The sequence below is a fragment of the Grus americana genome, chromosome 3 (genome assembly GCF_028858705.1).
Source record: "Grus americana isolate bGruAme1 chromosome 3, bGruAme1.mat, whole genome shotgun sequence".
Classification (NCBI taxonomy): Eukaryota; Metazoa; Chordata; class Aves; order Gruiformes; family Gruidae; genus Grus; species Grus americana.
In genome coordinates this window covers 80845076-80871659 of record NC_072854.1, presented here as the reverse complement: position 1 = coordinate 80871659, position 26584 = coordinate 80845076, and the positions used below count along the sequence as shown (strand labels likewise).

At 37.5% G+C, this 26584-nt stretch overlaps 1 protein-coding gene across 2 annotated transcripts in view; it reads right to left on the bottom strand.

Annotated features, from left to right (window-relative positions):
* Positions 1-23192, bottom strand: part of NUP133 (nucleoporin 133) — a 36621-nt gene extending 13429 nt beyond the window's left edge. Inside the window, exons 1-18 of one of the 2 annotated variants that reach the window (XM_054821408.1) lie at positions 22935-23192; positions 19439-19557; positions 18607-18710; positions 17494-17601; positions 15623-15754; positions 12879-13049; positions 12116-12271; positions 11955-12025; positions 11237-11384; positions 10206-10353; positions 9339-9496; positions 8106-8197; positions 5798-5961; positions 3980-4074; positions 3624-3848; positions 2514-2636; positions 1670-1769; positions 459-701 (exon numbers count right to left, since the gene is read on the bottom strand). In XM_054821408.1, the coding sequence (XP_054677383.1) occupies positions 459-701; positions 1670-1769; positions 2514-2636; positions 3624-3848; positions 3980-4074; positions 5798-5961; positions 8106-8197; positions 9339-9496; positions 10206-10353; positions 11237-11384; positions 11955-12025; positions 12116-12271; positions 12879-13049; positions 15623-15754; positions 17494-17601; positions 18607-18710; positions 19439-19557; positions 22935-23119 (2542 nt within the window). In that variant the 5' untranslated portion in view covers positions 23120-23192. Of the gene's footprint in view, positions 1-458; positions 702-1669; positions 1770-2513; positions 2637-3623; positions 3849-3979; positions 4075-5797; positions 5962-8105; positions 8198-9338; positions 9497-10205; positions 10354-11236; positions 11385-11954; positions 12026-12115; positions 12272-12878; positions 13050-13995; positions 14162-15622; positions 15755-17493; positions 17602-18606; positions 18711-19438; positions 19558-22934 lie in introns of those variants that run through there. The other variant, XM_054821409.1, reaches the window with a different exon arrangement.
* Between the last annotated feature and the right edge of the window lie 3392 nt (positions 23193-26584).

Here is a 26584-nt window from a genome sequence, read left to right as displayed (position 1 = left end):
TTTGATTATTAAATAATCAAGATTCAAAAAGTAACTTTTTCTTGATAAACACTAAACAAACTTTCAGGCATATAAATTTATGTCAACCAGCAACAGTATAAACATTTAGAAATCCATTTATAGGCTATTTTCAGCCAGCTGGCACAAGATAAATTCCTGCCAGAAAAATATAACAAGTTAGCAAAAGAAAAAAATTCAAGCAGCAAAGTGTCTTATTAGACATGTGGGCATGGGTGCAGTCTTGGATGCAATTCTGTAATCTGTTGTTATTTTGTAAATAACCCATTAAATCATAAAAACACTCATTTATACTCTGAAGGCAAGCATGTAGAACAAATAGAATTCATAAACAGATGTCATTTACTCCATCAGATTTGCATAGTTTCCTATGCAAACATTGGATTTTTGCATTAAGGAAACATTTGATCTTTGCGTTAAGGAAAACAGACAGTACTTACGGAGAGGAGACAGAAGTTCCGATCTTTTCTGCACATATTCCATTTCCACAGTACTGTATCTCTCTTGATCAGCAGGGCGGTCCACAGATTTCAGCTGAGAAACATAACCATCTAGAAAACAATCCAGTAGTGCCACCAACTGCTCAGCCACAGTGCTACGGAGGTTACTGTCCACCTGGGGATAGACCACCTTCAGAATGATTCCATGCTGACGGATTATTGCTGTACGAAGGCCACTAGATGCTTGGGAAAACAACACAGTGAACATTAAACCAATAATTCTATCACCACAGGAAGCTATGCTGAAGTATAACAAAAAACATTACTAAGTATCATTAAAAAAAGAAAGAAAGAAAAAAGCTAATAAACATTTTACTTTTAAAAATCAAAGCAAAAAATCCCCGAACACATACTCCCATCTACCTTCACATATTAAATTTGTCCAAAATGTAGTAAACAAAAAAGAACAGGCCCCCCCACCTCCTTGAACTATACAGATCTACACTGTCAACTATGAATACCAGCTATTTTTCAGAAGAAAAGAATCGCTTGCACAACCTGTAAGCAAAGTAGAAAACACACGCAAGGAAAAGTCAACTTCTTTTAACTTTATTCAAATACTTCGATGTAGTCATCAAGACATAACACACCAGAATAGCTTGTGTGGGTCCTGCTTTTCAAAAGAGTTTTATCTTGGGAGCACTAAACAAGTGTGTTTTATACACAGAGGCCACAGGGAAGCTTAAGCACCAACTGGAAAGCACTTGCTTCTGCCAACATTTGCTCTGATAGTTTTTCATGTTATCAAACCATCAAAACAAAACACTTAGGTGGAGAATCATCAGTCCTTTTAAAACAGTTACAGATCACATTTTAATGTTATGTATCCCAATAGGTCTGCCAGCCAGAACCAGTGCATAGTAAAATAAATAAAGAAAAATCAGCTTTGTCTCCCAAACTTTGTTTTTGTAGTCAAATTTGCAATGCAAGTTTTAAAGAATTCTCATCAAAACTGGACAAAATAAGTGTTCATCGATTCACTCCATTCACCAAATGAAACATTTAGCTTCTCCTATTCTTACTGACAACCTTGTAGCAGCTTTTAACAGGAAGCTTAACATTCAGATTGAAATTCTACATTCTGAAACTCATGAAAAGTATTTTTGTTCAGGATAGATAATTAATAAACTAGTAATAATACTTTTTCTCACCTGTCCATGGAATATATTCAGGTTCTCTTTCTGGAAGCTCTCCTGTTTTATATAAAGAGGCTCTAGATTGACGATACTGACAGGCAGCTTGTAGCATGTCCTATTTAAAGGAAAGGATAGGAGTACTTTAAAGTCTACCTGCATATACACAGACTGTAAACAATGTTGTCTTATAATTCTGAAATATTATTTTAATATCCCTCTTTCTACGCCACTTTCTCAGTTGTATAGAAGAGCACATACTGACTGAGCAAGAAACCTCAGTGCTCAAGCATAAGCTCTTCATTCTTTGCTATGTACTCACGCTTTCACAACTTCCAACAACACTGCAACTTCTCAAATTCTCTTTAGCAGTGGCTCAGGATGAAAAGGAGTGTCCCTAATTCTGCATGAGACCATATTTTCCTTCCTAATATCTCTGGACATGTGAAAAGTGCATTCACTTTTGTTCTCCTATCAGTAACTCAGATGTACTGCACTCAACAAGTTGCAATTACTCAACTCTTCAATAAAATACCTTCCCCTCCCACAAATATTTTAGTTAATGCAGTTCAGAGTGTAGTGACAGGACAGAAGGGGTAATGGGTTCAAGCTGAAGGAGGGTCGGTTTAGATCAGATATTAGAAAAAAATTCTTTACTGTTAGAGTGGTGAGGCACTGGAACCGGTTGCCCAGAGAGGTCGTAAAGGTCCCCTCCCTGGAAGTGTTCAAGGCCAGGTTGGATGAGGCTTTGGGCAACGTGGTCTATTGGAGGGTGTCCCTGCCCACAGCAGGGAGGTTGGAACTAGATGATCTTTAATGTCCCTTCCAACCCAAACCATTCTGTGATTCTATGATTCTATACCTTAATGATGTTGTTCACATTGACAACTATCTGGGCCCACTCAATTGATTCAATAGGCATATCTTTCAGGATTTGTTCCTCCTCTTCTAGTAAGCATTCAAAGATGGAATCTATCTGGGACACCTTAAAGATAGAAGCAGAAGTTGCACTGAGCACAAACATATCCGTTACCAGCTGAGACCTGAAAGCCAAGTTATGAGTTGTATAGAAAAATAAACAAATATTAGTAGAAACCACATCAATATTTATTTAAAATATTAAAAGGTATCAGCTACTCGAACAGATAATGAAATCACCAGCTGCTATTTCATACAATTCTTAGAATACTTCTGAACTTAAATCTGGAAGGAACAAAAAAATTAAAAACCTTCTTTTTTTGAAGGCAATTCCATAAACTTTCATTAAGCATAATCCTCAATATTCTTCTGAAACATTTGGCAGTAGAATCTTTGTTAGATAACGTATACTGGATAACATACCTGCTTTAAAATAGCAGACTATTATTTCTATTTTCTTTTTTATTTATTTTTCTCCATTAGCAACTACTGTCCTCTACAGAAAAAAAAATCCTAAGAATAAATGTTTTGTGTATAGTTCTTCTCAAGAAGGAAGAAAGAAATAAAGACCGGGCGCTTGACTGTAATGCAGCATAAACTGAGAATTAGCTAAGATTCACTAATGCTAGAGAGGACGAAAAATTATGAGAGACTGCATTGATACAATTCCATCCAGGACAGCTCAAAGCAGCTCTCCTATCTGGAAAGCTTCATACTCTTCACCCCTTAAAATGATAATTTAGCATATGTTATCTGATGTGCCAGAGAATTTCATTGGTCTTTTTCATTGCTCATCCATGTAGGTTATTTGGAAACCATGACAACTTTACTTCTGCTACATGAAATTTGTCAGAATTCACATTTCAGCTGCAGACATAAAAAAAGTATGTACACTAAAGTGAGGAAAATACTACCACATCATCCCTATTTGAAGAGAAATTGCGTAAGGTTGAATTGATTTTTAAAGGGAAAAGGTTCAAAGTATACGTTAAAGCATTACAACTTTTACTACATGTGATACTACACAATGATTCAGAAATAACAGGTTCCTTACCTCTCGAAAGAACACATCTGCAGGGGTAAGGCTTGGTGGAATGTCACACTCCCTTTTGTTTAATGCGATCAGTATAGCAGCGTTCACGAGATCAGGCAGCCTGGAGTGGTGATTCTTGAGCACAATAGCTGCTGCTAGTTTCTCTGCATGCTCACAGAGCAACAATCGAGTTGCCATCGGAATCCCTCGTACTGGAAAACTGCCCAGACGTTCAAATACACCAACCTTTTATTAAAAAACAAAACAAAAAAAACCACAAACCACCACATGCACTTTAAAGAGTGTTCTAGAAGAACTACTTTATGACAAAATAATACTTTGTGTGTGCTGATACCAAAAGAACAGTACAATTTTACCTGATGAAGAAACTCAATGAAGAAGGAATGGGCTTTTGTCTTATCCTCTAGCTGATGAAGAAGAATGAGAGATGTGTTGCTGAAACCAGCTGCTTCTAAAAACAGAAAAATCTTGGATCAGAGGACTTGATATCGTCATTTCTTTGATAACTTTTTTTTTTCCCCTCTGAGGTAAACATATTTCTATAAATTTCTATAGTGTTACTGCAGCAGTACTTTTAAAAATATATGCACACACATTTGTATGTTGCTTATCATGCTATTTTTAATGTGATTTTTGAACTCTATCATAGCTGAAGTAAAGCCTTTAGAAGAAATCAAGTATCTTCAGACCAGTACAACTATTTCAAAGCACTCAATTCATTATGCTGCTAAAATAGCAGCTCACCAGCTTATTCAAGTTTTAGTAAGATTCAGATTCACGTATTTATGTTCATTGCAGACTAGCTATTGCTAAATTTATTATGCCTTAGACCACAGCTACTACAAAATAAAGCATTAACAGGCATTCAGACCTAAATTGACTCTGTGTTGCCTGCATAATTCCACTGTACAACATAAATGGTTGCCCAGCACTGCACCACTTTTCTTCTTCCTCAAATGAGCTTGCATCTGAACAGCTAAGTTTATTTAAGGAACTGACTGTCTGGACAGAAAAGGAGTCAGTAAGGATGATGGAAGCTTCTTCATGATTATCCTCACAAGCATTTCAACTCAGAGTTCTCCAAAGCCCAAGTTATTTTCCTATTTCAGAATTTTTGTATATTCTAAGTGTGCTTTAAATCAAAAGACTACCAAGGTACAAAAACTCAGAACTATCACTATGAGCAAAATTAGCAATACTATTTCCAAGAAACTATCAATTTTCACTTTTATTTCAGGAATAAATGCAGATAAGCTGCTGAATTAAAAATCAAGTTGATTCAGAAAATACTAAGGATCTGATGCCTGACAATTTCTAACTGGCTGCCATGCAGAAACAACAGCAGGAAGCATCATCCATCTGTAACTATTTACATGAACTTTCAAAGTCAGTCTCTGCTCAGTAACTGGCAGCTGCTGCCTAGAGGTCCTGGGAACAGCTGGGGACAGTTTCAAATTAACACTGTTTGTAAGAGACAGGGAAACACGAACAAAGAAGTTTCTTGCTGAAAACATGTCTGCTTTAATCCTTTATGTACAACAAATACTCCAAAATAAATTTCTCTAGTCCTCTTTTAGACAGACATAAATACCAATGCCCCAGAGGATACGAGCTCACTGTACCCAGGATCAAAGCCTACCAGAAGCTGTGCAGCCATGCTGACAAAAGGCTAAGCATGAGCAAATCAACTCCATCTCTCAACATATCTGTTTGTGGAAAATAATTTAGATCTATCCAAGGAATCATTCACTAAAGTGACACCACCTGCTCCTTGCATAAAGTACCCTTCTCAGAAATGCTTTCTTTGCTGTTTGTGTTTACTATGTGAAGTCAAGAACTAGCCACAGTAGATTGCAAGTTTATCTGGCAGTCGCACAGGATGTGTCTTTTAACCTTTCTGGAAATACATCTAGTGGTGGACAAGGGCAAGGAAGTCAAGAACTAGCCACAGTAGATTGCAAGTTTATCTGGCAGTCGCACAGGATGTGTCTTTTAACCTTTCTGGAAATACATCTAGTGGTGGACGAGGGCAAGGAACACCTATGCCTTTTTTGCAAATGTTAAATGACAATTTCATCTGGAGTACTATAGACAGTTTTTCCACCAAAAAAACCCAAACACCACACCAACTAACACCAAAACCCCCACAAACCTCCCCACACCATTATGCTTACCTTCAGGTACAGATTCAGCCCATCTTGGATCAGAGGCAGGGTAATCATCCATTAAGTCCACACTGATCTGTGTCACTGCCCTATCCAGTTCAGCATCAGAATCCAGATCTGCGTTACTTGGAAAGAGCTCAACTACCATGCTTTGTGCATTGACTATATCTTTCCTGAAATAAAAGAAATACAAAGTATGTGAAATAAAAACAATAGACAGGATTATAGGTACAAGAACCACTCAATAAGTAGCATTTTCTGATATGCTTTTTGTAAAATACTTTACATTATAAACATCAAGCATTGTTTGGGCTATCTTTAAACTAATTATGAATAAAAGGTATTCTGATTCTATGAATAAAAGGTATTCCGATTCTTCTAAAGCAAGTAGGCTGCACAATCTACAAAACAAAAAAGCACAAGCGAGGAAGTGTTTCAAGTCACTTTTTATTTTATTATCCCTATTATTATTATTTAAGAGAAAAGATTCATCATACAGAGCTAAGTCTGGATGTCTCTGGTAGCTAAGTCACCAGATTTCTATTGCTTGCTTTAAAATCCTGTCAAGAGTATACATAATCACTCCCACAAATAGCAATAGAGTAAAAGTTCTCAGGAAAATGCTTCAGCAAATAGAATGCATTATTCTTATTTGCTATAGTTTCAGACAATCCTATTCTGTTCAGGTCAATAAGTGAAAGAGTAAGAAGCATCCAAATGCTTAAACCTCCAAAATATGATGTTGTACTGAAGCTATGTAAGCAGTATGCAATATTCACAAAAAGTACTGATTTGATTTTGTGACTAAAGTATAGTATTCCGACAGAGAAGCAATACCGTGATTCTAATATATTATTTGAATTGGAAATATTTGTATTTTTCATCAGACTTTAGTTTGAATGTTTATATGACCAAGATATCTTGAAATAAAAACCAGCAGTGCATCCAGAAATTGCACAAAGGTTTACTAAAGCAATCTATACTTTTAAAAACTGCAATATACTGAATCTACTATTAAACAACCTTCGATTATTTGCTCTGCACAACTTCTTGGCCATCTGGACGGGTCATTGCTACACCTGTTCTGTGGAAGATTTCTCCATTCATTTTATCATACTATTTTTCTGGAAAAAATCTGAATCAACACTATACACATCAAATTATTAGTTTCTTCTGGTTTCATAAATATAACCTAAATTTTAATCAAAGTAACATTAAACTTTCATACTGTTTCAACACTGTTTTCCTTACTACCTCCTGCTTTCTTCTGACCCTTGTTCACATCCTCAGTGATATCAACTTTCATGTTTGTTGTCTGTGCTCTCAGACCGTAGATACTCCAATCACCTTAGGCCTGCAGCCATCTGCAGCAGCAGGTCTGTTTACTGGCACGTCCACTTGTGAGCACATATAGATTTTCTTTCTAAATTCCGTGCATGTTTACAGATCTTGTCTGGATATCCTTCATTATATGTGCCTAATCCGCTTTATAATCTTCTACCTCACATGCATCTCTCTGTCAAAAGCACTCCTACTTCCCGTTATCTTAAATCTGTTCTTCCCAAATTTTAAGACTCTTTAAGGAGATTACTCCTAAGAGGGTTTGTGGGTTAATGTTTTTTTTTAAATAAATATATATTGAAAACAAATTGCCTCTAAATGTAGTTAATCTAACTCTACAGCTGTCTTTATCTTCATCTCTCTCCTCTTCCTCCTTTGTTTAAATTGCTCATCTCAACACCAAACCTTTCAGAGGCATTGCATGCTTCCCAACAGTCAGGTTGCTTTAATCAGGATAGTTTGACAAAGAGTGTATTTCCTTCCACTCCCACTCCTCCTATATCTATCAATTACAAAAACCCCCAACATCTTGCCAGAGAATCTGCCATGCTAGTTATTCTTCATGGCCACATAAACAGTAATTAAACATATTTGAAAATATTACTGAAAACAGCTATGCAAATAAAAATGTGTTAGAAAAGGAAAGAATTTTTTTAACAGCAAAACACTGCTTACTAAAAGTATAAAGACATCAAAATAACAAAATTTAAAGCTGGTTCACTGGCAGTAATGTAACATCACACAATTTATGCAGAGTAAGCAAAAAGTCATTGAGATTATAGAATTCTGCTCCTTTCTAGCAGGTATCCCTTCACTAGCTAACACTTTCCTGAGAAGGACGTGCATGTGTCATTAAAATAACCTTAATGAAAACAGCACAAGAGTATCTTTAACAAGACAATCTTTTACTCAAATGTCAGAGTGCCTTCAAGAATAGCAAACAAACAAAGCCTCAAAAATCAAGTGCCATTTCTACCTGCAGTACTGTAGAAAAGCAGCTTTCAGTAACTTAGTCTTATCTTCTTGAGCTATAATTTCTAGCCTACTGGTTGCATCAAATGCGGGACTCTGAAAATGCAAAGTAAAAACTTCAGCTGAAAGACAAATACCAATCTTCATTATGAAACGAAAACAATGTTTCTAAGTAGCAACAACAGAGATTTAAAGTAAAAATGCTACCTAGAAGCAGCTGTCTTTATTAAGCCAAACATAAACCCATAATATATATTACAAAGTCACACAGTGGTTTGACCTCAAGCATTTTAATAAAATTCACACAAACTGCAAAGGAACTTACGCCAACTTATTTCACCAACCAAACTTTTAATGGTAATTTTAAATATTTTAACATTCAAACCCAACACTTTTGACAGAATTTAAAAAGGTATTAATGAGTACTATCACCCACAAAAACAATATAAGTGCAGACAAACCTAACTAGAGATTATTTCAATAAGAAAAATATAGTTCCATCTGAGCAATCACCACAAAGGTCTTCCACTGAAATACTAGTTAATAACTGATTTAAAAGGTGAATTAATTGGAATAAGGTTTGAAACTCACTATTACCCTATAGAAATATTCTCTGATTCATATTGTAACACCTTTTCTATTCTTCCCTCCCACTCCAGGGACATCTCCAGGGCACATGCATTTTAAACAAAACACGTTTGATATAAATAAGAGCTTAATAAACACATATTGCACAAAATAGCAATAAAAATACTTTAACATATTTTTATAAGAATATATTAAATATATAACAGAAACAATACTCAGCCACTATATAGCCCTTCTTAGCTTAGCCTCCAAGCTTTTCACAATGTCATAAAAAAAGTGTCTCTTATATACACAAAAGACTGAAGAAACCATCCTGATCAAAAAGCGAGAACAAAGTCTGAGTCTCTGTAGTAGTGTTATATCAGGTCTAGTGACATATAGGAATACATCTATGTGAAAATATAAATTTCAGATAAATCTTCATCTCTAAGCAAAGGAAAACAAAAAAGCTACCCAAACTGACAGATGTTGTAAAATTTCTTGGGTTTTGAAAACTGCCTTAACTACAAGTGTTTGAGTCTCTATTAAAAAAACCCACCACCTTTAGAACTCAAACAAGCTAGGACTTCCACAAAGAAAACTCAAAACTGCCAGAAAAACATTTTATTTCTACCCTGACTTTTCAACCAGCCAAGCAAACAAACATTACCTCACTTCTTGGTCCAGTAACAGAAGAGGACAGGGAATCTTCAAGGTCTTCAGGAAGCAAAGAAATGTTTTCTCTGGACAAGACGGTGATAAGTCCACTTTTTTTGGTAAAGAAGATGGGAAGGCTAGTACAGGAACCTGCTCCTAAAATGCCATCTCCTAAGATGAAGGGAGAGGAGAAAAAAAAAAGGAAAAAAAAAGAAAAAGAAACCCAACATATAAATGCCACTTTAAGAACAAAATGTAACAGTTTCATAGACAATTATTGAGTTTTGTCATGAACCAACCAACAGTAATTGACAACTGCACCTGACTTACAGAAATTGTGCATACTATTTGCTACTCAAGATGCAGATACTGCAAGTTTAAAAAAGATAAAGAAAGAAAAAATAATGAAGATTCAGGTGGTTCAAATTCTACCAAATGACCAATGTGCATGTCCTACTTGAAAACACCTCTGAAGGTCAAAGATGACATACTTAGAGATATCTGACACAGGCACCTAGTATGAATTTTAGGCTGAGCCTCAACACAAAGTTAACTTCAAGAAAAAACCTACAAATAAAATCCACAGTGCATGTTGTGAGAAAAAAAAAAAAAAAGGGGAACACCCCCCGCCAAACGAACCCCCCACTCTTGCATATACTAAGAGTGGAGAGCTACTTAATTTTCACCTGAAACACTGTAGAGTAAGCAATAACAATACTGGATGTCACGTCAGCACTTTCTCCATACACTCAGGAGAGATTTAATAAAGAGAAAAAGGAGCTTAAATATGATACGCTTTCCAAGAAATCTAAATACTGTAAAAATATTCAATTAGAAAGCATCAACAAAATGCGATGGGTTATTTTGCCCTGCATGTTACCTTGTATGCCAAATATGATTTTCTCCTGTGGTAAAGAAATTTTTCCAGTTCCAGTAGAACAAGCAAACACTTCATCTTCCTTATAGAGGTAAGCAGCATGGCTAAAGTAGTCTGGGACTACCAGACAGCACAACACTTCCTCTTCTGACTGAAAGCATTACATATGAACAATATCACATATATAATCAAAACCTTAAACAAACATCTAACATTTTAAAGGCTGATCTGAGTTGCCTGAATTTGTTTTAATTTTTAACAAGTAGATATGGATATAACTTATAACCTAAAAAAAACAAACAAAATTACTTTTAATTTGCCCTAAACCTTAAGATCCTAGGGTTTTTTCCTTCCATATGTATTAAATTCTTGCTAATTTCACTTGGAGAGATAAGTAAACAGATCAATTATTCTACAGTTTTCACACTCTCCTTCCATCTTAAGATTCAATTTTAAGATGCCATTACAGGCTTGGGCGGGGTGGGGGGGAAGAGTGGAAGTAGTTTACTGAAGAAAGTTAATGCCCAAGTTTATGCTTCCAGAAGCGACAGCACAAACAAGGTACGCTAAGGACAACCAACATGTCCTTCCCCCCACAGCAAACCAGCTGTCTAGGAAGGACCAAAATACAGGTCTCATAATTCCTTGCTCTGCTACAAGAGTCTTGGAGTCTGAGATCTATTCCAAATGGACTGCATGAGTATACAATAAATTACTCCGTAGAAACTTTCACAGACAGGACAAAAATTAAAATAAATCAGTAACAACCAGATGTTTAGACTTTTATTTTTGAGGCTTTTTAATCTTATATTTTAAAATGCAAAGCATAAACTTTACATACAGTTACTATTAAACATAAAAAGATGCTAGTACACATTTTCCACAGAATACTAAGAATACATACTTCTGAAAACAACCTTAAGACAGAGAACTTGATTTTACTTTAGACAAAAATCTGATAGCTGATTTATGTACAGGAATATCCTGAAACATTGTGCTTTCTTAACCTAGTTTGAGAGCTTTCATTTGCATACCTGAAAAGATGGATTATACTGTGTGACCTCCACAACAACATCATCAGACATCTGGTAACCTTTATCTTCTACTGTTATCAGAGTGTAGTAGACAAGACAGGGACGATCTCCAGGATGCCATGCTGCAGCAAGTATCACCAATCCATCACTATTCAACAACAGATATCACACCGTAGAAATATGATTATCACATATTTTACTTACTCAAACTCTACCACTCACAATAAAGATATTTAAGTATAATCACAGATAAAAATTTTCCAATATTGTATTATTTTTCTAGAAAGACTATGCTATTTGTTCAAGCTGTTCTATTAACAGTATTCATACTGCAGTACAAAACTGAACCAAGGCAGTTGTGATTTTATGTAATTAAATTAAATACGAGAGATACTGAATTCTCTGCATTTACTGGACCAAGTTACAATTGCTTACTTGCTGTCTTTGTAATACCAAGACAAAACAAATACCCAAACCTGATAAAATGACACTAAAAAAAGTGAAAGGAATTATTCTCAGTTAACGAATTTGTAATGCTTAAGAGATAATGATAGCATGAAGTATAGGACATAGTTATCTAATATGGTATGCTTATTTTATCAACAGTGACACTCAAGTAAAATTAAATTGCAGTTACTTACATAAAGTCTTTGCAAGAAAACAGAACGCATTTATCTCATTAATGTAAGTCTTACCAGATGCAAGTGTACTTCCTTACCGATTCTGTTGCAAATCCATGTATTGTATATTTACTTCTCCTTTAATATCTTCATAGTTACTTTCAGAACCCTAAAAAACAATACATCTGACATAACTATATATAAATAGGCTATTAATTAAACAAACACACTAACCCTTTCCAGGTGAGCAGGCTCTTACCCAGATTGCATCTGTAATATGTTCTTTCAGGATCCTGTTGATATCCCAGCTGAGAATATAGCGTTCTGATGAATCATCGATCTCCCATTTGTTTAGATTTGAACTTGTCAGCATATAAAAGCTTGATCTCTCTCTATCCCAAAGAACACTAGAAATCTGCGTTTAAGAAAAAAAAAATCTAAAAAGGTTAAAGTACAACCTTAACATTTGGATGCAACAATCTACACCACTCTCAGTCCACAAAAAAATCACTTCCTTGGGCAACCTACACAAGTTACGAGATGAGAGTATTATGGTAATTTGCAACAGAAGTCTTATTTCATAGATATAAGAACATCTATAGCAAGTATGTCTCTCATACTTTCTTGCAGCTTCTGTGAAGTTCATTGACAAAGTTCAACCCAATCACCAACCCTTGGCAACCCTAAATCATAAAAGTAAAATTACAGGTTACTGTCAGTTTCTTCAAGCAGTAATGAGGCTATTACTAGAAAAAGGCAAGACATCTTTGCAATCATTGTGTATTCCCAGGAAGTATTACTACTAGAAGTCTCTTTCTATTCAGCATACAGATGTATTTGGTTTCTGTCTTTCTTTCAAATTTCAAAGAAATATAAGTAACATAAATGAGTTGAGTCTTGTCTCTTTTTTTGGTCATTATATGTCCTTACACAGTCTTTTCTTTTTTTTTCCTTTCTTAAACACTGAAGCTAGAAATTACAGAGAGAAATTAAATTACAATATGAGTATTTTTCAAGCTTACCACAGCATCATGTCCAGGAGACAATATACCCAGAAGAGAAGAAACCTTTCTACCAATTCCAGAAAACATGCCCTGACCCTGTGGCAGGGCATGCTGATGAATCTTGCCGGAACCATCTGGTATCAATCGAACTAGCTGGCCTCTGGAAGATGATAAAATAAAGCTTCCTCCCTAAAAAAAAAAAAAAGAAAAAACAACTATATTAAAAAATTAAAATCACATTCCTGAAATAATTCTATTGCCAGATTAAAAAAAAAATAAAATGATTCTACAATTCTTTATGTCAGCTCATAAAGGTAAACACCAAACAAGAACAAGACACAAGGCATCCAGAGCACTTGAGAGCTAACAAAGAAAATAAAAAAGGAAAGAATTTATCACATAAAAAGACTGTTTAAACAAATTTTACATGTTATCCTCTATGCTTGAATCAGTGCAGCACACAGCTCTCAGCATACTTCTTTAATTTTAAACCATATTTTTGAAAAATATGAAAATATATTTATTCAATTGCTACAGGCACTACTACATGTAACATTCATAGGTTGAATTATGAATTAAATAACATTCAACTTCCATGTGTGCATTTAAAACTTGAAGTGTTATTAAGCACACTATAACTTTTTTTTTTAAATAGCATCCTATTCTATAGACACTAATCTAAATGAACTGCATAACAAATCTTCCATCTGGTTATGTCAAAAAAGACTGGGGTAGGTAATTAAAAAAAGAATAGTTCATTAGTGAATGTATAACTGAGAAAAGATACCACAATGCTAGTGTCAGACCAGGAAAGAAAACAATATGTAGATACAAAGAAATACATTGTTTTCTGTTGGGTTTTTTTGTTTGGGTTTTTTGTTTGTTTTGATTTTTTTAAAGAAATAACAAACATTAGCAGTAAGTGTAACATCAGACTGGTACTTAGCACTAGCAGAGATTCATTTTCTTATCATCGTATGACATTTTTAATCCATGAAACTCCAGATCAGTTTAGCAGAACTAAACTCTCATGCAATCCCAGTGGTGAAAAAATAGGGTTACCTTTGCACTAAGAAAATGTGAAAAGTCTTATGCATTATGCAAAACATGCACTCCATCATAGGTGCTTATATACCTCATTTAGGAGGCAGAGACTTCTGTTAGCGTATCCCTTGCTTGTCCTCATGGGTGCATCTTTAATTACTATCAAGAGCCTGTTTCTGAAGCGACCTTCTGTGAGTCCCCACATACTACCTGCTGGATCACATCACATAGCAGTCTGAGGGTACCAGCTGTACACCCTTGGAATGAAACGAAACTGGAAGATGGGCTCTGACCACAAATAGACATTCATTTCACGCAGCTAGGCTGGAACTAGTTTAAAATAACAACCCCTTTCCTCCAAATGGCCAGTGTAGATAGTGGCATTGCCTCAGCACTAACTAACAGATTCTCAACTATTGCCTTTCACTGCTTGCTGACACAGACATAGCCTTCATGCCCCCTAGTGCCAAGGTGTTAAAAGAAAAAAAAAAAAAAAAAAAAAAAAGGTGCCTTCAATTTAAAACTGATCAAAGTTTGTATGTTACAGGGGACGAACAAAGCCTGTTAGATATACAACAATTTTTAAGAAAATGAATGCTGAGGGCCTGGAGATCGCTGAAAGACTGTTTACGTGTACAGGAAACATTCGCATAACAAAATTAAAAATAAAAATAAACCCCCAAACAAACTGGCACCATTTTCATCATCATACTATACAAAACTTTTGCTAAAGGTTAAATCCGCCCAGTGACAGGATGACTAATTAAGTACAGTTGTCATATGAATAATAATGCAGCTTTAGAACATTGATTAATCAATAAAAGGGTTCTGCTCTGAAAAAACCAAAAAGGTCCTCTAGCTCTGATTTCACATTGATATCAATGTTTCAGTTACAGATGTGATAAGACCTTGCTTTCCTCATCTTGATAACTGAAACATGGGCACAATTCAGCTCCAATAGGGTAGATACATATTAGTATTTCCTAACATCTTGAAACTCTTAAAAAATTCTCATTAAGATCACTGTCTTCTGACTAGGCTTACAAATGTGTATGACATGTTGATGCTCTAAAATAATATTTATAATACAGGATATGAACAGTAGATGTTGAAAAGATCATGAGATAAAATGTAATTTAATTGATAATAACTAGTTTTGAACATAATGCATATAGTAACACACACTGAATTTTTGGATATATTCCATTTTGAGAGTATTCCCCATTTAGGCACATCAACAGCAGAAAACAGAATTTCTAAGAACAATTCATAATATACTTGTTCATTACTTTCCTACAGAAATCTCTCAAATTCAGTCACTAGTGAGCTATATCACAAGACACTGAGTGTTTGGTCTGCGGATTCAAATGAAGTAGTTCTCTGGCTTTGTGATAACAGGGTTTCTGCCACTGGAAGTAATCACAGTAGTGATACTGACACTCCTCATAGGCTGAGGTAGCAAACCAGTCCTCTTAATCTTGTAGTTGAATCCTGCATGCTTCCTCAACTTTTAACATTATTATTTATAACTACTGGTTATCTCTGGTACTTAAGATCATCACACTCATCAACAATCTCTGAAATTACTCCTCAGAATGTTTGATAGCTTGCTTTGCAACATTTATTGGAAATTTAGGACTGATAATGTGGAGCATCTTTTTTCATTTTTAACTTAGGAATTAAAGCAGTATTTTAATATAAATCATACTGTACCGTACCTTTACTGCTGTTAGGAAACTGCACAGAGAGCCTCCAAAATCTGTAAAAGTCTCTGTATAGGAACCTTCATGTGCAAGATTGGGCCAGTAGCGCACAGAACCTTCACTGGTAGCAACCATTATTGCCAAAGACTTGAAGCGAGAAAATAATTAACAGAACATGCAAGATAATAATAATCAGACTGCAGCTTTAACTAAAACATGTTATTTTACATATCAAGATTGTGAGTGACAAACACACAAAAAAGTAGTAAATACATATGGATGCACACTGACAAACCTAGAACTGAATTGCAAAATGGTTCTGTAGCGTAACTTAATATGTGCAGGGAATGTTATACTCGCTTAGTTTGCTAAAAATAGTATTTTCTACTGGTTCTTGTTCCTGATAATTCAGGGTCTGCTACTGAAATACAAACAAAAGTTACAGCTGCAAGACAAGTAAGAGTCTGTGGAGAATTCCAGATGCCAAGAGTTATAAACTACTATGGAAGACGTAAAATGCAGACTATAATTTAACAAAGAAACTGCTCTAGTGTCATTAAGAGAAATATCAAATCACATGGTGACTCTTCTCTTCATAAAGACATAAGCCCACAGTGTGCCTACATTAGGGCTTCTGACTCAGGAAAGCAGATACCAAACTCAAAGCATGAAGCAAGAGACTGTGTTCAAGTAGAGATTTAGACAGAAAGCATTGTACCTAATCTACTGGTTGTTGAAAAAAAACAAAATAAAATAAATCACAGAATAATAGAACTGTAAATGAGAGCTGTTATTGAGCTCCTTGGAGTTTTCTAAGTGATTTTTGACTAGACACATATCTTCAAAAGGAGAGCAGTTGGTTAATGAACATCGTAATTAAGAAAATCACCACAGAATGCACTGTCCTTTGTGATTCCTGCCCATTATTTAATAATTTTCATTTTAGTGAAATATTTTCTACCATCAATATTCCTGCTTCAGCCTATAAAAACATAGTACCCATGCATAGCTCAAAGATGAAGATGAAATAAAAATAAAAAATATCTTGGTTTAGGTGTATTAATTAATCTTAAACTTCTTTGGGTATGACTAAGTCATAGAGTATTTAGAGTTTTATAAGCTAATCACAAGATATTAAGAATGCTTTTCATCATCTGGAAGTGTAACAGCATAATAAGTCAAAAGAAAAGATTCTATTACATATTCTGTGCTGCTTCTTCCAAATACAACTGCTTATCCAGTTTTATTAGAGCACCACATATATTAACTACATCCAAGCTGAAATTGAGAGCTTCTTTTCTTCATGAATGATAGTAACAGACACATTAACATACTTTCAGAAAACTTAACTGATCTTCAAACCTCACCCTCTAGCACAGTATGTTATGAAAGGGCACTTAGGAAAGTAATCAGTCAAGACAGATTAAATCAGCTGTCCTCCCAGGGCCAGCTTCCTTATAAAGACGAGCCAAGGGAGGGTGCTGGTGTTTGCTCCTCATCCATGTATACTCAGAATTAAACCACTGACGGACAACTTTTTCAGCCGGCAAACATTTAAATTGCACTTGCTTTGACTGAATATTTGATTGCCCTGGTGTTTGTTAACACAATACTTCTTAGTTGACTGTATTTTTTGTTATGAAAGCATGCAGAGTAATCTTTAGGTAAACTATAATTTAATCTGATCCTATAACATGTAAATGGTGTAATTTGAACAGTCTAGCAGAAGTTTGTTTATTTCAAACCATTTATTGCAAACTAACAATCCTGAACTTTTAAATAGATATTACAACATCAAATGCAGTTTTCAAATACTTGATAAAATAGAATACATTCAAAGTTACTCTAAAAGCATTTTTAAACACTAAAATTTAAAAGTTGATCACCTGCAGAGAAGGTGCTTCACCTGAGGAACTGAGACAAGATATAGCCGCTAAACTAGAACTCCACTGGAAGTCACTGGGTGGCAGCTGCAGTTCCTTGCACAGAGATAACTAAATAAGAAAGAGATGCCATTATAAATACAAGAACTTATTCCTCTGCCAGAAAGTCTTTAGACTTTTTGACCCTGCTAAAATTTAATTTTCAACTAGCCCAGACGCTGTATAAGGGAACCAAAAGAATGTCACAAGAGATTTTCAGCAAGGTTGTCACAACCAGAAAACAGCCAACACCCACCTACTTGTGTATTTTCAAATATAACTGGTTTTCTTTTGGTTTGTTTTTTTTTTTCCCCTGAGCATTCTCACAACACTACAATTTTAAACTAATTCTTTCAGAAGTGCTATCACTTGGATATTCCTTAATATAATATACTAACAAGGCAGTAAACCAAAATTAAACCGGAAGTGCTTGAGAAAGCTCACTAGGTACTAACAAAATAGAAGGAGGAAACACTCCTCCCCTCCTGAAAAGTTAAATCAATCAGAAAAAATTTCATCCATTGAAAAATCTCTACAAGTACCAGAATGCAGAAAGACACCAATTTTCTAACTACTGGGTTCTTCTGACCATACTTTCTATACACTGAAATGCTGCTGAGAGAAACACTGCCCAGAGGAAAAAAAAATCCACTTCTTGACATAAGAAACCTGGATGAAAAAATACCTGCAGCACAGCTGAACCTAAGCAGGTTTTTTTTGACAAGTTGAAAATCAGTCACAGAATTATCTAAACCAATCTATAACATATCAACTAGTTTCTAACTAATAAAATAAACTTAATCAAGACTATCTAACATGAGACATATTAGAATGCAAAAAATTAACTTTGGTGTTAGGTTGACAATTAAAAATTAGGAATATAAAATTATAAGATCTCTCAAAAGCTTAAATTTCAGTTACTGTTGTTAGTATGACTTTGTACTAACCATGTTGTTTTGGGGGGAAAACAGATAAACTCCAATTTATAAAGAAACGCCTGCTTTAAACAACACAATTGAATAACTTGTTTAACTAGCACAAACCATACACATTTTTCCATCTTGATCTTTCAAATACCTTAGCAACTGGAGACTGACCAATCTTCCAAATAATCAGCCTCTCTTTATGGACCAGCCAGGCCCATCCACTTTCATCCACTTGAACGCTCAGCTGGTCATCAGCTACATAAACAGTAATTTTAAAGCATTAAGATCTTTTAAGACACTGTAGAGTAACCTTAAAATCAGTAAACTTTAATTTGCATATGAAAATAGGAAATATCTGTTCCATTCAAATTAAATTCCGTGTTAGAATTTCCATATAGTTTTAAAATCCATTTGACAAACGCTCAATTTTTGAGAGTGAAAAGCAAGGCAATCCTAGAAGATACGTCCATCAATTTACAGCAGATAAAAATAATCTTTAAAACTGCTGAGCAATTTACAAAGCTATTAGAGATACACATTGTTGTTCCTCTTATATCTATTAGAAAACAAAATCAGGGGAAAATTGCTTAGGAGACTAATTCCCTGAACTCAGGGAAAGGTTGTTGTCACTGGGGTTTTTAGAAGTGATAACAAATGTGGATTTAAAATAAATAAAAAAATAAAATTAGAGCATCCACTCTAGGAAACAACATATTCAAAACAAGTGAAAAGGACAAGAAAGAAACAATAAGCAAAAGTTACTAAAAAACTACTATTGACTTTCTTTATAACCTTAGATTATAGGATATATTGGTTAAGACAGGAGCTGAAGGACATTTAGATGCATCCATATCCAGAAGTGATATTATAAACATTTCAGTTTCCTCTGCAAAGTCAGCATTTAAACAGCATCAACAACATGTTAACACTTCTCTCACCTGTTAATTTGGATGAGGAAAATAAGAGATAAAATCAGTTCTTACCATCAGCCTTTTTCAGGGCTTCCATAACCTTAACAGGCAGAGAGGATCCAAAAGCCTTAACATCATAGTTAATAGTCTCACTTGCTGAGGGATGCTGGATAACTCTGGTGGGAGTTGCTCTTAAACAAAACAAAAAGTTATAATTAGCTGTCTATTGTTTCTCCAGCAGTTTCAACAGACGTCTACTTCATTAGTATCTGTTTAGAAATAGATGTGATGAAATGGGTTTATGTAAAATAAACATGCTCCCTCTGGGAGCACCATCAAAAGCAGCAATTTGGCGGCCTCCTTACAAGTTGTTAACTGTCATCAAATTCCTTTATTTTGTAAAGAACTGATTTTGAATATGCATTCCTTCCCCAGCCTCTCCCCTCCAGTAACAAAATCTCTGCATTCTGGTTATCTATAGCATAAAGCTATCCACAATACCAAGAGAAGGTCAACAGAGGTTCTTTCTTCCCTGACCGCATATCCTATTTCCATCCCCAGTTCTGACACTACTGAGCAGTACACACTGCGCAACACTTTGAACATCCCTGGCAGCTCAGATCAGCTAGCACTTCTACTGCTATTGTTTTACTACGGAGACTGCAGTTCTTATCTGTTTCAGTCATTATTTGTTTCTCAATATAAATTATAAAAGCTGCTTTGCATCTTCCCCCACCTTCTCTCTGCAATAGTATAGGTCTGTCCTGTCTTTTGAACACCATTAAGCAGGTAAAACTTCTCTACTTTTAGAAGATACTGCCCTCTTTTTCTTTCTCCTTACAAGCAAAATGATGTCACAGACCTTCTCAGCATGAAATACCAAAAGATAATACACAGCTAGAAAACAATCCCAACACCTGGTTCCAAAAAATACCATATTAAACAGACCTGCGTAGGAGTTCCTCAGAACTGAAAATGGACACTCTTGTTTATCTCAACACCAAATAGCTGCTCCTGAGAAAAGGGATTCTGAAACCCTGAAATTGATCTGGGGCTCATGTCAACCCTCAGTTCTGACTCACATGGAAGGGAGGAGAGGGGAGAGGGGGAAAAAATAAAAAGGGGAAAAAAAAATAGAGAGATGGAAATGCCTTAACTTTGAATGATACAATTTATTCTTTAAATGCAGAGGTTCTGATTCTTTGCATATTCTTGCTATACCAGGGATACATCTCAGGAAGCCTTGAATTCAAGTGCTAGTAAGAGATATTTAGAACATACCGAACATGTGGTATTGTACAATAAAAGTGGTATCTTACACTAAAAGTACAAAAGAACATCAAAACTCTTCAACTATAAAATGTTTGAGTCAGAATTTGTTACTATGAGATCGTGCCAAATATCCTACAAAGAATCTGAGAGCACCCGAGATTTTTTTCTCTTCTCTTCTCTTTTCATACAGAAAAGTCATGTCTTGCCTAACAGTTCTATCAGAATTTTCTGAAAAACGTCAGTGAATACAATCCAGACAATACTAAGTACTTACGTTTCCCAGAATCTTTCAAAAAGATCCCTTATCAAAGATTCCTAAAGGAAGCAAGCTATGCGAGGAAAAGTCTTACTGGAGACCATATCCTGTATAAGCAATAAGCAAAAATAATACAGAGAAAAGAAAGTCTAATTTACACACTGCAGCAAAGTTTCCACTAGGAGAAGGGAAGGTCCCATCCCGTAAAGCTGTACTGGTGTCTAAACTGTTCAGCACAGTCACAAAAGAAACTAACTACCAGAGTGACAGTGTCTTGACAGTACAGTATTATTTAGGACAAACAGTAAACAGAACATCTGAGTCATTAAATACAGAACTAAAGGCAAACCAGAAAACACCATGACAACTCTACACAGCATGTCAGCTTCTTGGGTACTACGATTGCCTAGCATGCACACATCTCAAAAGGATATTGTAGAAAAACTGCTGAAAAGAGATTTAAGGATGATCAGAGATACAGAATATCTTACAATACATCCCAACAGTAAAACTACATTCATAAAACAGCAATGTTGTAACTTATGATGACTTTAAGAACATAAAAATGAGGCAGGGCTTGCAAAGAGAGATGAAGTCTTTTGTTAGAACTTCTTACACAAACAGTTGAAAGCAAGACCTTCCAGGCAAAGCCCTCTCATTAGGCTCATTTAAAAGTATGTCTTAATAGATTTACTGAGCCACTGGACCACTGGAAAAGATTCAGATGACAAACACTTGAACACTTGGCTTTTTTTTTTTATTATGCTACTTTTCTTTTGCTACATTTTTATCACTAGCCTAGCTTCCTATTAGCTCTCTCAACAGCTGCTACTTCAGCAAAGAGCGAGCCTTTTCAGATCCACAGTAACAGTGATTTAATAGACTCTTTCCCCGAGCAACAAATGAGCACGCCTTCCCCCAAACAGGGGAGCAGAGGCCGGGGATGGCAGTCATAGAATCACAGAATGGTTTGGGTTGGAAGGTACCTTAAAGATCATCTAGTTCCAACCCCCCTGCCATGGGCAGGGACACCCTCCACTAGACCACATTGCCCAAAGCCTCATCCAACCTGGCCTTGAACACTTCCAGGGAGGGGGCATCCACAGTTTCTCTGGGCAACCTGTGCCAGTGCCTCACCACCCTCACAGTAAAGAATTTCTTCCTTGTATCTAATCGAAATCTACCCTCCTTCAGTTTAAACCCATTACCCCTTGTCCTGTCACTACACTCCCTGATAAACAGTCCCTCACCATCTTTCCTGTAGGCCCCTTTAGGTACTGGAAGGCCGCAATTAGATCTCCCCAGAGCTGCCTTTTCTCCAGGCTGAACAACCCCAACTCTCTCAGCCTGTCCTCATAGGAGAGGTGCTCCAGCCCTCTGATCAGCTTCGTGGCCTCCTCTGGACTCTCCAACAGCTCCATGTCTCTCCTGTACTGGAGCCCCCAGAGCTGGACGCAGTACTCCAGGTGGGGTCTCACAAGAGCCGAGGGGCAGGATCACCTCCCTCGACCTGCTGGTCACACCTCTTTTGATGCAGCCCAGGACACGGTTGGCTTTCTGGGCTGCAAGCGCACACTGCCGATCTCCTCCGCACGCGGGCAGCAAGAGGTAACGCCGCTTCTGGTGGCTGCGGAAGAGCAGTGGAAGGGGTGGCGGGGAGAGCCCGGTGGAGGAGCAGAGGTGCCCGGGGGACACTCCGCGCGGCCCCGCGGCGGGGGATGCCGCTCCCTCTCCTCAGCGGGCCGGCAGGCGGCTGCACTACGGGCAGCGGTCCCCGCAAGCCCCGAGTGCAGCGTCTGCCACCGAACCCCGGCAACGGACGGGTCGGTGTTCATTCCAGAAACGAGAGAGGGGAAACCCCTCCGGGTCCGAGCGGCGCGGCCCGACGCGGGCGGGAGCCCGGGGAGCTCCGGCCTGGCCCGGCCCGGCCCCGCCCCTCCCGGCGCGCTCCGAGACAACAGCCCGGCGGGAAAAGGCGGCTCGCACCCCCTCACGCCTGCCCGGGGCTCGGCCGGGTGGAGGGGATGGGACTCGACTCACCGGGCGGAGAGGGAGCCGCTCCTCCGCGCCACCGGCGAGAACAGCACCGGGGAGCTGGCTGCCGCCACGACGGCAAGGTTCTTCCTGCCGCCCGGTCGGGAGAGAGGGCTGGGGGCGGCGCTGCCGAGGTTCCTGCGGGCCGACCCGCTGGGGGTCCGCGGGGAGGCGGGAGCCGAGGGGAACATGGCTGGGGAGAGAGGAGCGGTACCGGCCCTGGGCTCCCGCCGGGCGCCGGCTGACTGCGTCACTGCGGGGCGGGGCAGAGCGGAGCACGGCGCAGCCCCTGCCAGGGAGCGGTGGAGACCCCGCGCCAGCTGCCCGCTGAGGCGGCGGCAGGTGCCGCCTTCGCACCACCGCGGCCGCTTTCCCGGCTGTACGTGATGCAACGCAGCGGCGGGAAACTACCCTCATAAATGCATCGTGGTTGTCACAGACGCAAGCGTTAATGCAGAAGTGTCCGATTTCTACCTTGGCTGCACCAGTGCTCCCGCCGCGCCTCGGAAGAGGGTTTTCCCCCTGCAGACGGGGCGAGCAGAAGGAGACTGGTTCAGGCCCGCTGGCACGTTGTTACCTTCAGAGGACAGTTGTTTCACCTTGCCCTCCTCCCCAGCACAGGGGCCTTTCCTCACACAGCGGCTTAAGCAGCCAGGTCTGTCTGGTGGTCTCCCAAAAACATGGGTCCCTCGCTCGGGTCTTCCTGAAGAAGGCTGGATGCGCTCGGTCCTTCGGGATGCACCCAGAGGGATGCACGAGGCTGGTTTTCACTGAGTTGGTGCAGTTCTGTCACTAAACAACTTGAGCAGAGAAAGGCAGCCGGGTGCACTCAAAAATCTGCTGTTCAGCACTTTTGGAAGGATGCGTATTCCACTAATAGAGTTACCTTATCTTTAAAATAGCCTCTGCTGTAACCTGTGTTTATCCCCAAATTTCTAATAAAAATTTAAAAAGAGAAAAAACCGAAGAAAACGTATTCTGTGCAAACCTTGGTCTGTCACACATCTATGGTAAGTAACAGTCACACGCTGCAACTGGCATAGAATTAGATTTTAAAGGGGAAGAAAATTTTCTTACTGAAAGACAATACTCAGCTGCATTGGTTTGTATGAAAAAGCTTTCAGAAGGTATGTACGTACCATCTACTTGGGGAAGATGTTGACTTGCATGTATATTATCAATGAGGCTAATTAGTTAATATAAAATTAACTAAGAATATTAAGAAAAAAATCCCATCATTTTCCAGAAATACATTCTTTGATTGAAAGAGTTATGGCTGTTAAGCTTTCTATGTGGATTGTGGTCCAATATGACTGAACTTGAAATGCAGAGGAGATAAACTTGAGATGCTTCATCTGGCAGTACTGAAGGATGAGGCACCTGTTTCAGTGCTTTGGCTTTTAACTTTGCTCCATCTCCTTTTGCTTTGATTTTATGGGAAAAGCAAAAATATGAGCGTTTAGTGGAGCTTCACTCTACTGTTAGATTAATGTAGTATTCTTCTATATAGCCTTCTCTATCATACTTCGTGTAGTGATGCTAAATCATCATCATATTACTGTTGTTTCATCACAAAAAACCAAACCAGAAGACACACACACAAACGGGGAAAAACTGAGTAAAATTCAAGCTGCCATCCACATTTCCCAACATCCATTACATTATTTTAAAAACTGAAAGCTCCCCTTCACATCTCATTTCTAAAATATTTAAAATTACGTAGTGTGAGTAGTCAGTTTTTTCTGATGGAATCCTGTATACACTTTGCTACACTTCCTCAGGGAATTACTCGGCTTTTTTTTGCTGTCCCAGCCCTGCGTTAAGAGCTCCATCTTCAGGAGAGAGGACACAAACTCAACCTTTAAACCTCACTTTCTACACACAGTTTATGCTGATAGCGGTTAGAGGCTTAACCAGTTCTTGAACTGGGATTCATGTGGTGTTTGTTTTTCACCTGAACAGGTGAATGTCCAGCTGCCAATTCTGACTACCCTGACCTGGTGGGGACTTGAAGTAAGAGAATGTAAATAGTGGACTTATATTAGAGCTACAACTTCAAAATATATGGGATTGATAATCTTTTTACTTTTTTTTTTTTTAATTGATAGATTGAAAAACAGTGTAGAAATACACTGATTGGGTAGATTAGCCACAAATAGCTGCCTACCTATTTAGAAAGAGAATTAGTTTGAAAGGATAGCAGCAAACTCCATCACCTGCAGAGCCAATAAAAATTCTCATGGTTAACTGAATATGCCTTATGGGACTAGGCAGATCTTTAAACAAAGCTATGTATAAAAGATCAGTACCATTTTCTTCTTCATAAGATATTACATATCTAGCTCACCAGAATACAGAGTTCCCTAATAGGTCAGAGTATTGGATCATTGCATTATGAGTTGAGGATCTCTTAAGTAACTGGAAACAATTCTCCCCCTTCAAGACAGCTGAAAATGTTGAGCAGTGGAAATGCGAAGACAGAGCTGGCATAGATCACAAAGGCAGGATATTCTCTTCTGTTATTCCCCTAACTGTAATCCGCTCCCTTTTCAATAATAGAAGTTTTGACAGAAAAGGGACTCTCTGTATCAGAAGACTGAAGCAAAAAATTGCTTTAACTACTTGAAACCTAAGCTAAAGGAACTTCAGCTCTTTCAGAGATGCCAATCATTCACTACAGTGATGATGTTGCGATCAGTACTCTGTTTACATCTGGATGTAATTTTATGTTCATTCCTTAGCATGGGAATCTCTTTAGCGTTTTCACTATGTTCCACAAAGTGCCATTAATTGCAGATTAGCTAAACATTTTAAGCTTTCCCAGCACTAGATACCTTACCTATTGCCAATAAAGTTTTCCAGCAACAAGTTTTGCTAGCATAGATGAAAGTTTTAATGTGACCTGGAAAGTTTCTAGCTTTTTCAAATTATCTTGTGGGGTTTTGCATCTTCAGAAAGTCTACAGAGATTCTCTTGGAAGAGATTCTTAAAATTAGAAACAGGAAGCCTGCTCTTTGCTGCCAAATCTACCCTCCTGCAGTGATTCAAATTAATGCAATGCTCTTATTTTACTAGTTGTCCTTGAGAAGGTAGTTTACTAGTTGTCCCTAATAAGGCAGTTAGGCAAAACCTGGGATTTCCATGAATGAAATTTTACGTAACAATAAGAAAACCCTTACATATGCCTTATAAAAGGACAAAAAACTTATATATATAAGACTGTGTTCTTTTGGACATCATCTTAGAAGGGAAGTGAAACTAAAGAATTGGAAAAATGGAGACAGGAAGAAAATACATGCACATTTTATACTTTCCTAGGCTGATTTAATATACTAATATATGGATGCAATTCCTTTGTCCTTATGTAAAGTCAGTTAGGGCTTTTGTTTGGTTGCTTTTTTGTTGGGTTTTTTGTTTTTTAAAGAACTTTCCTCCAACTCATCCCCTCCATACTCTCTAAAATGTTTTCTTATATGTAATTCTCTACAGTAACTGTAGATGGTGATCAAAATCAACCTTCACATTTCAGAACAAATGGTAACTGAAAGGACAGTGCAGTGAAAGTCAGACGGAAATTTCAGACTACATTAATTCAGCATTTTAAGACTACTGACAAGCACAGAAAGCAAAAGTTCCTTGAAAAGGAAAGAGACAAT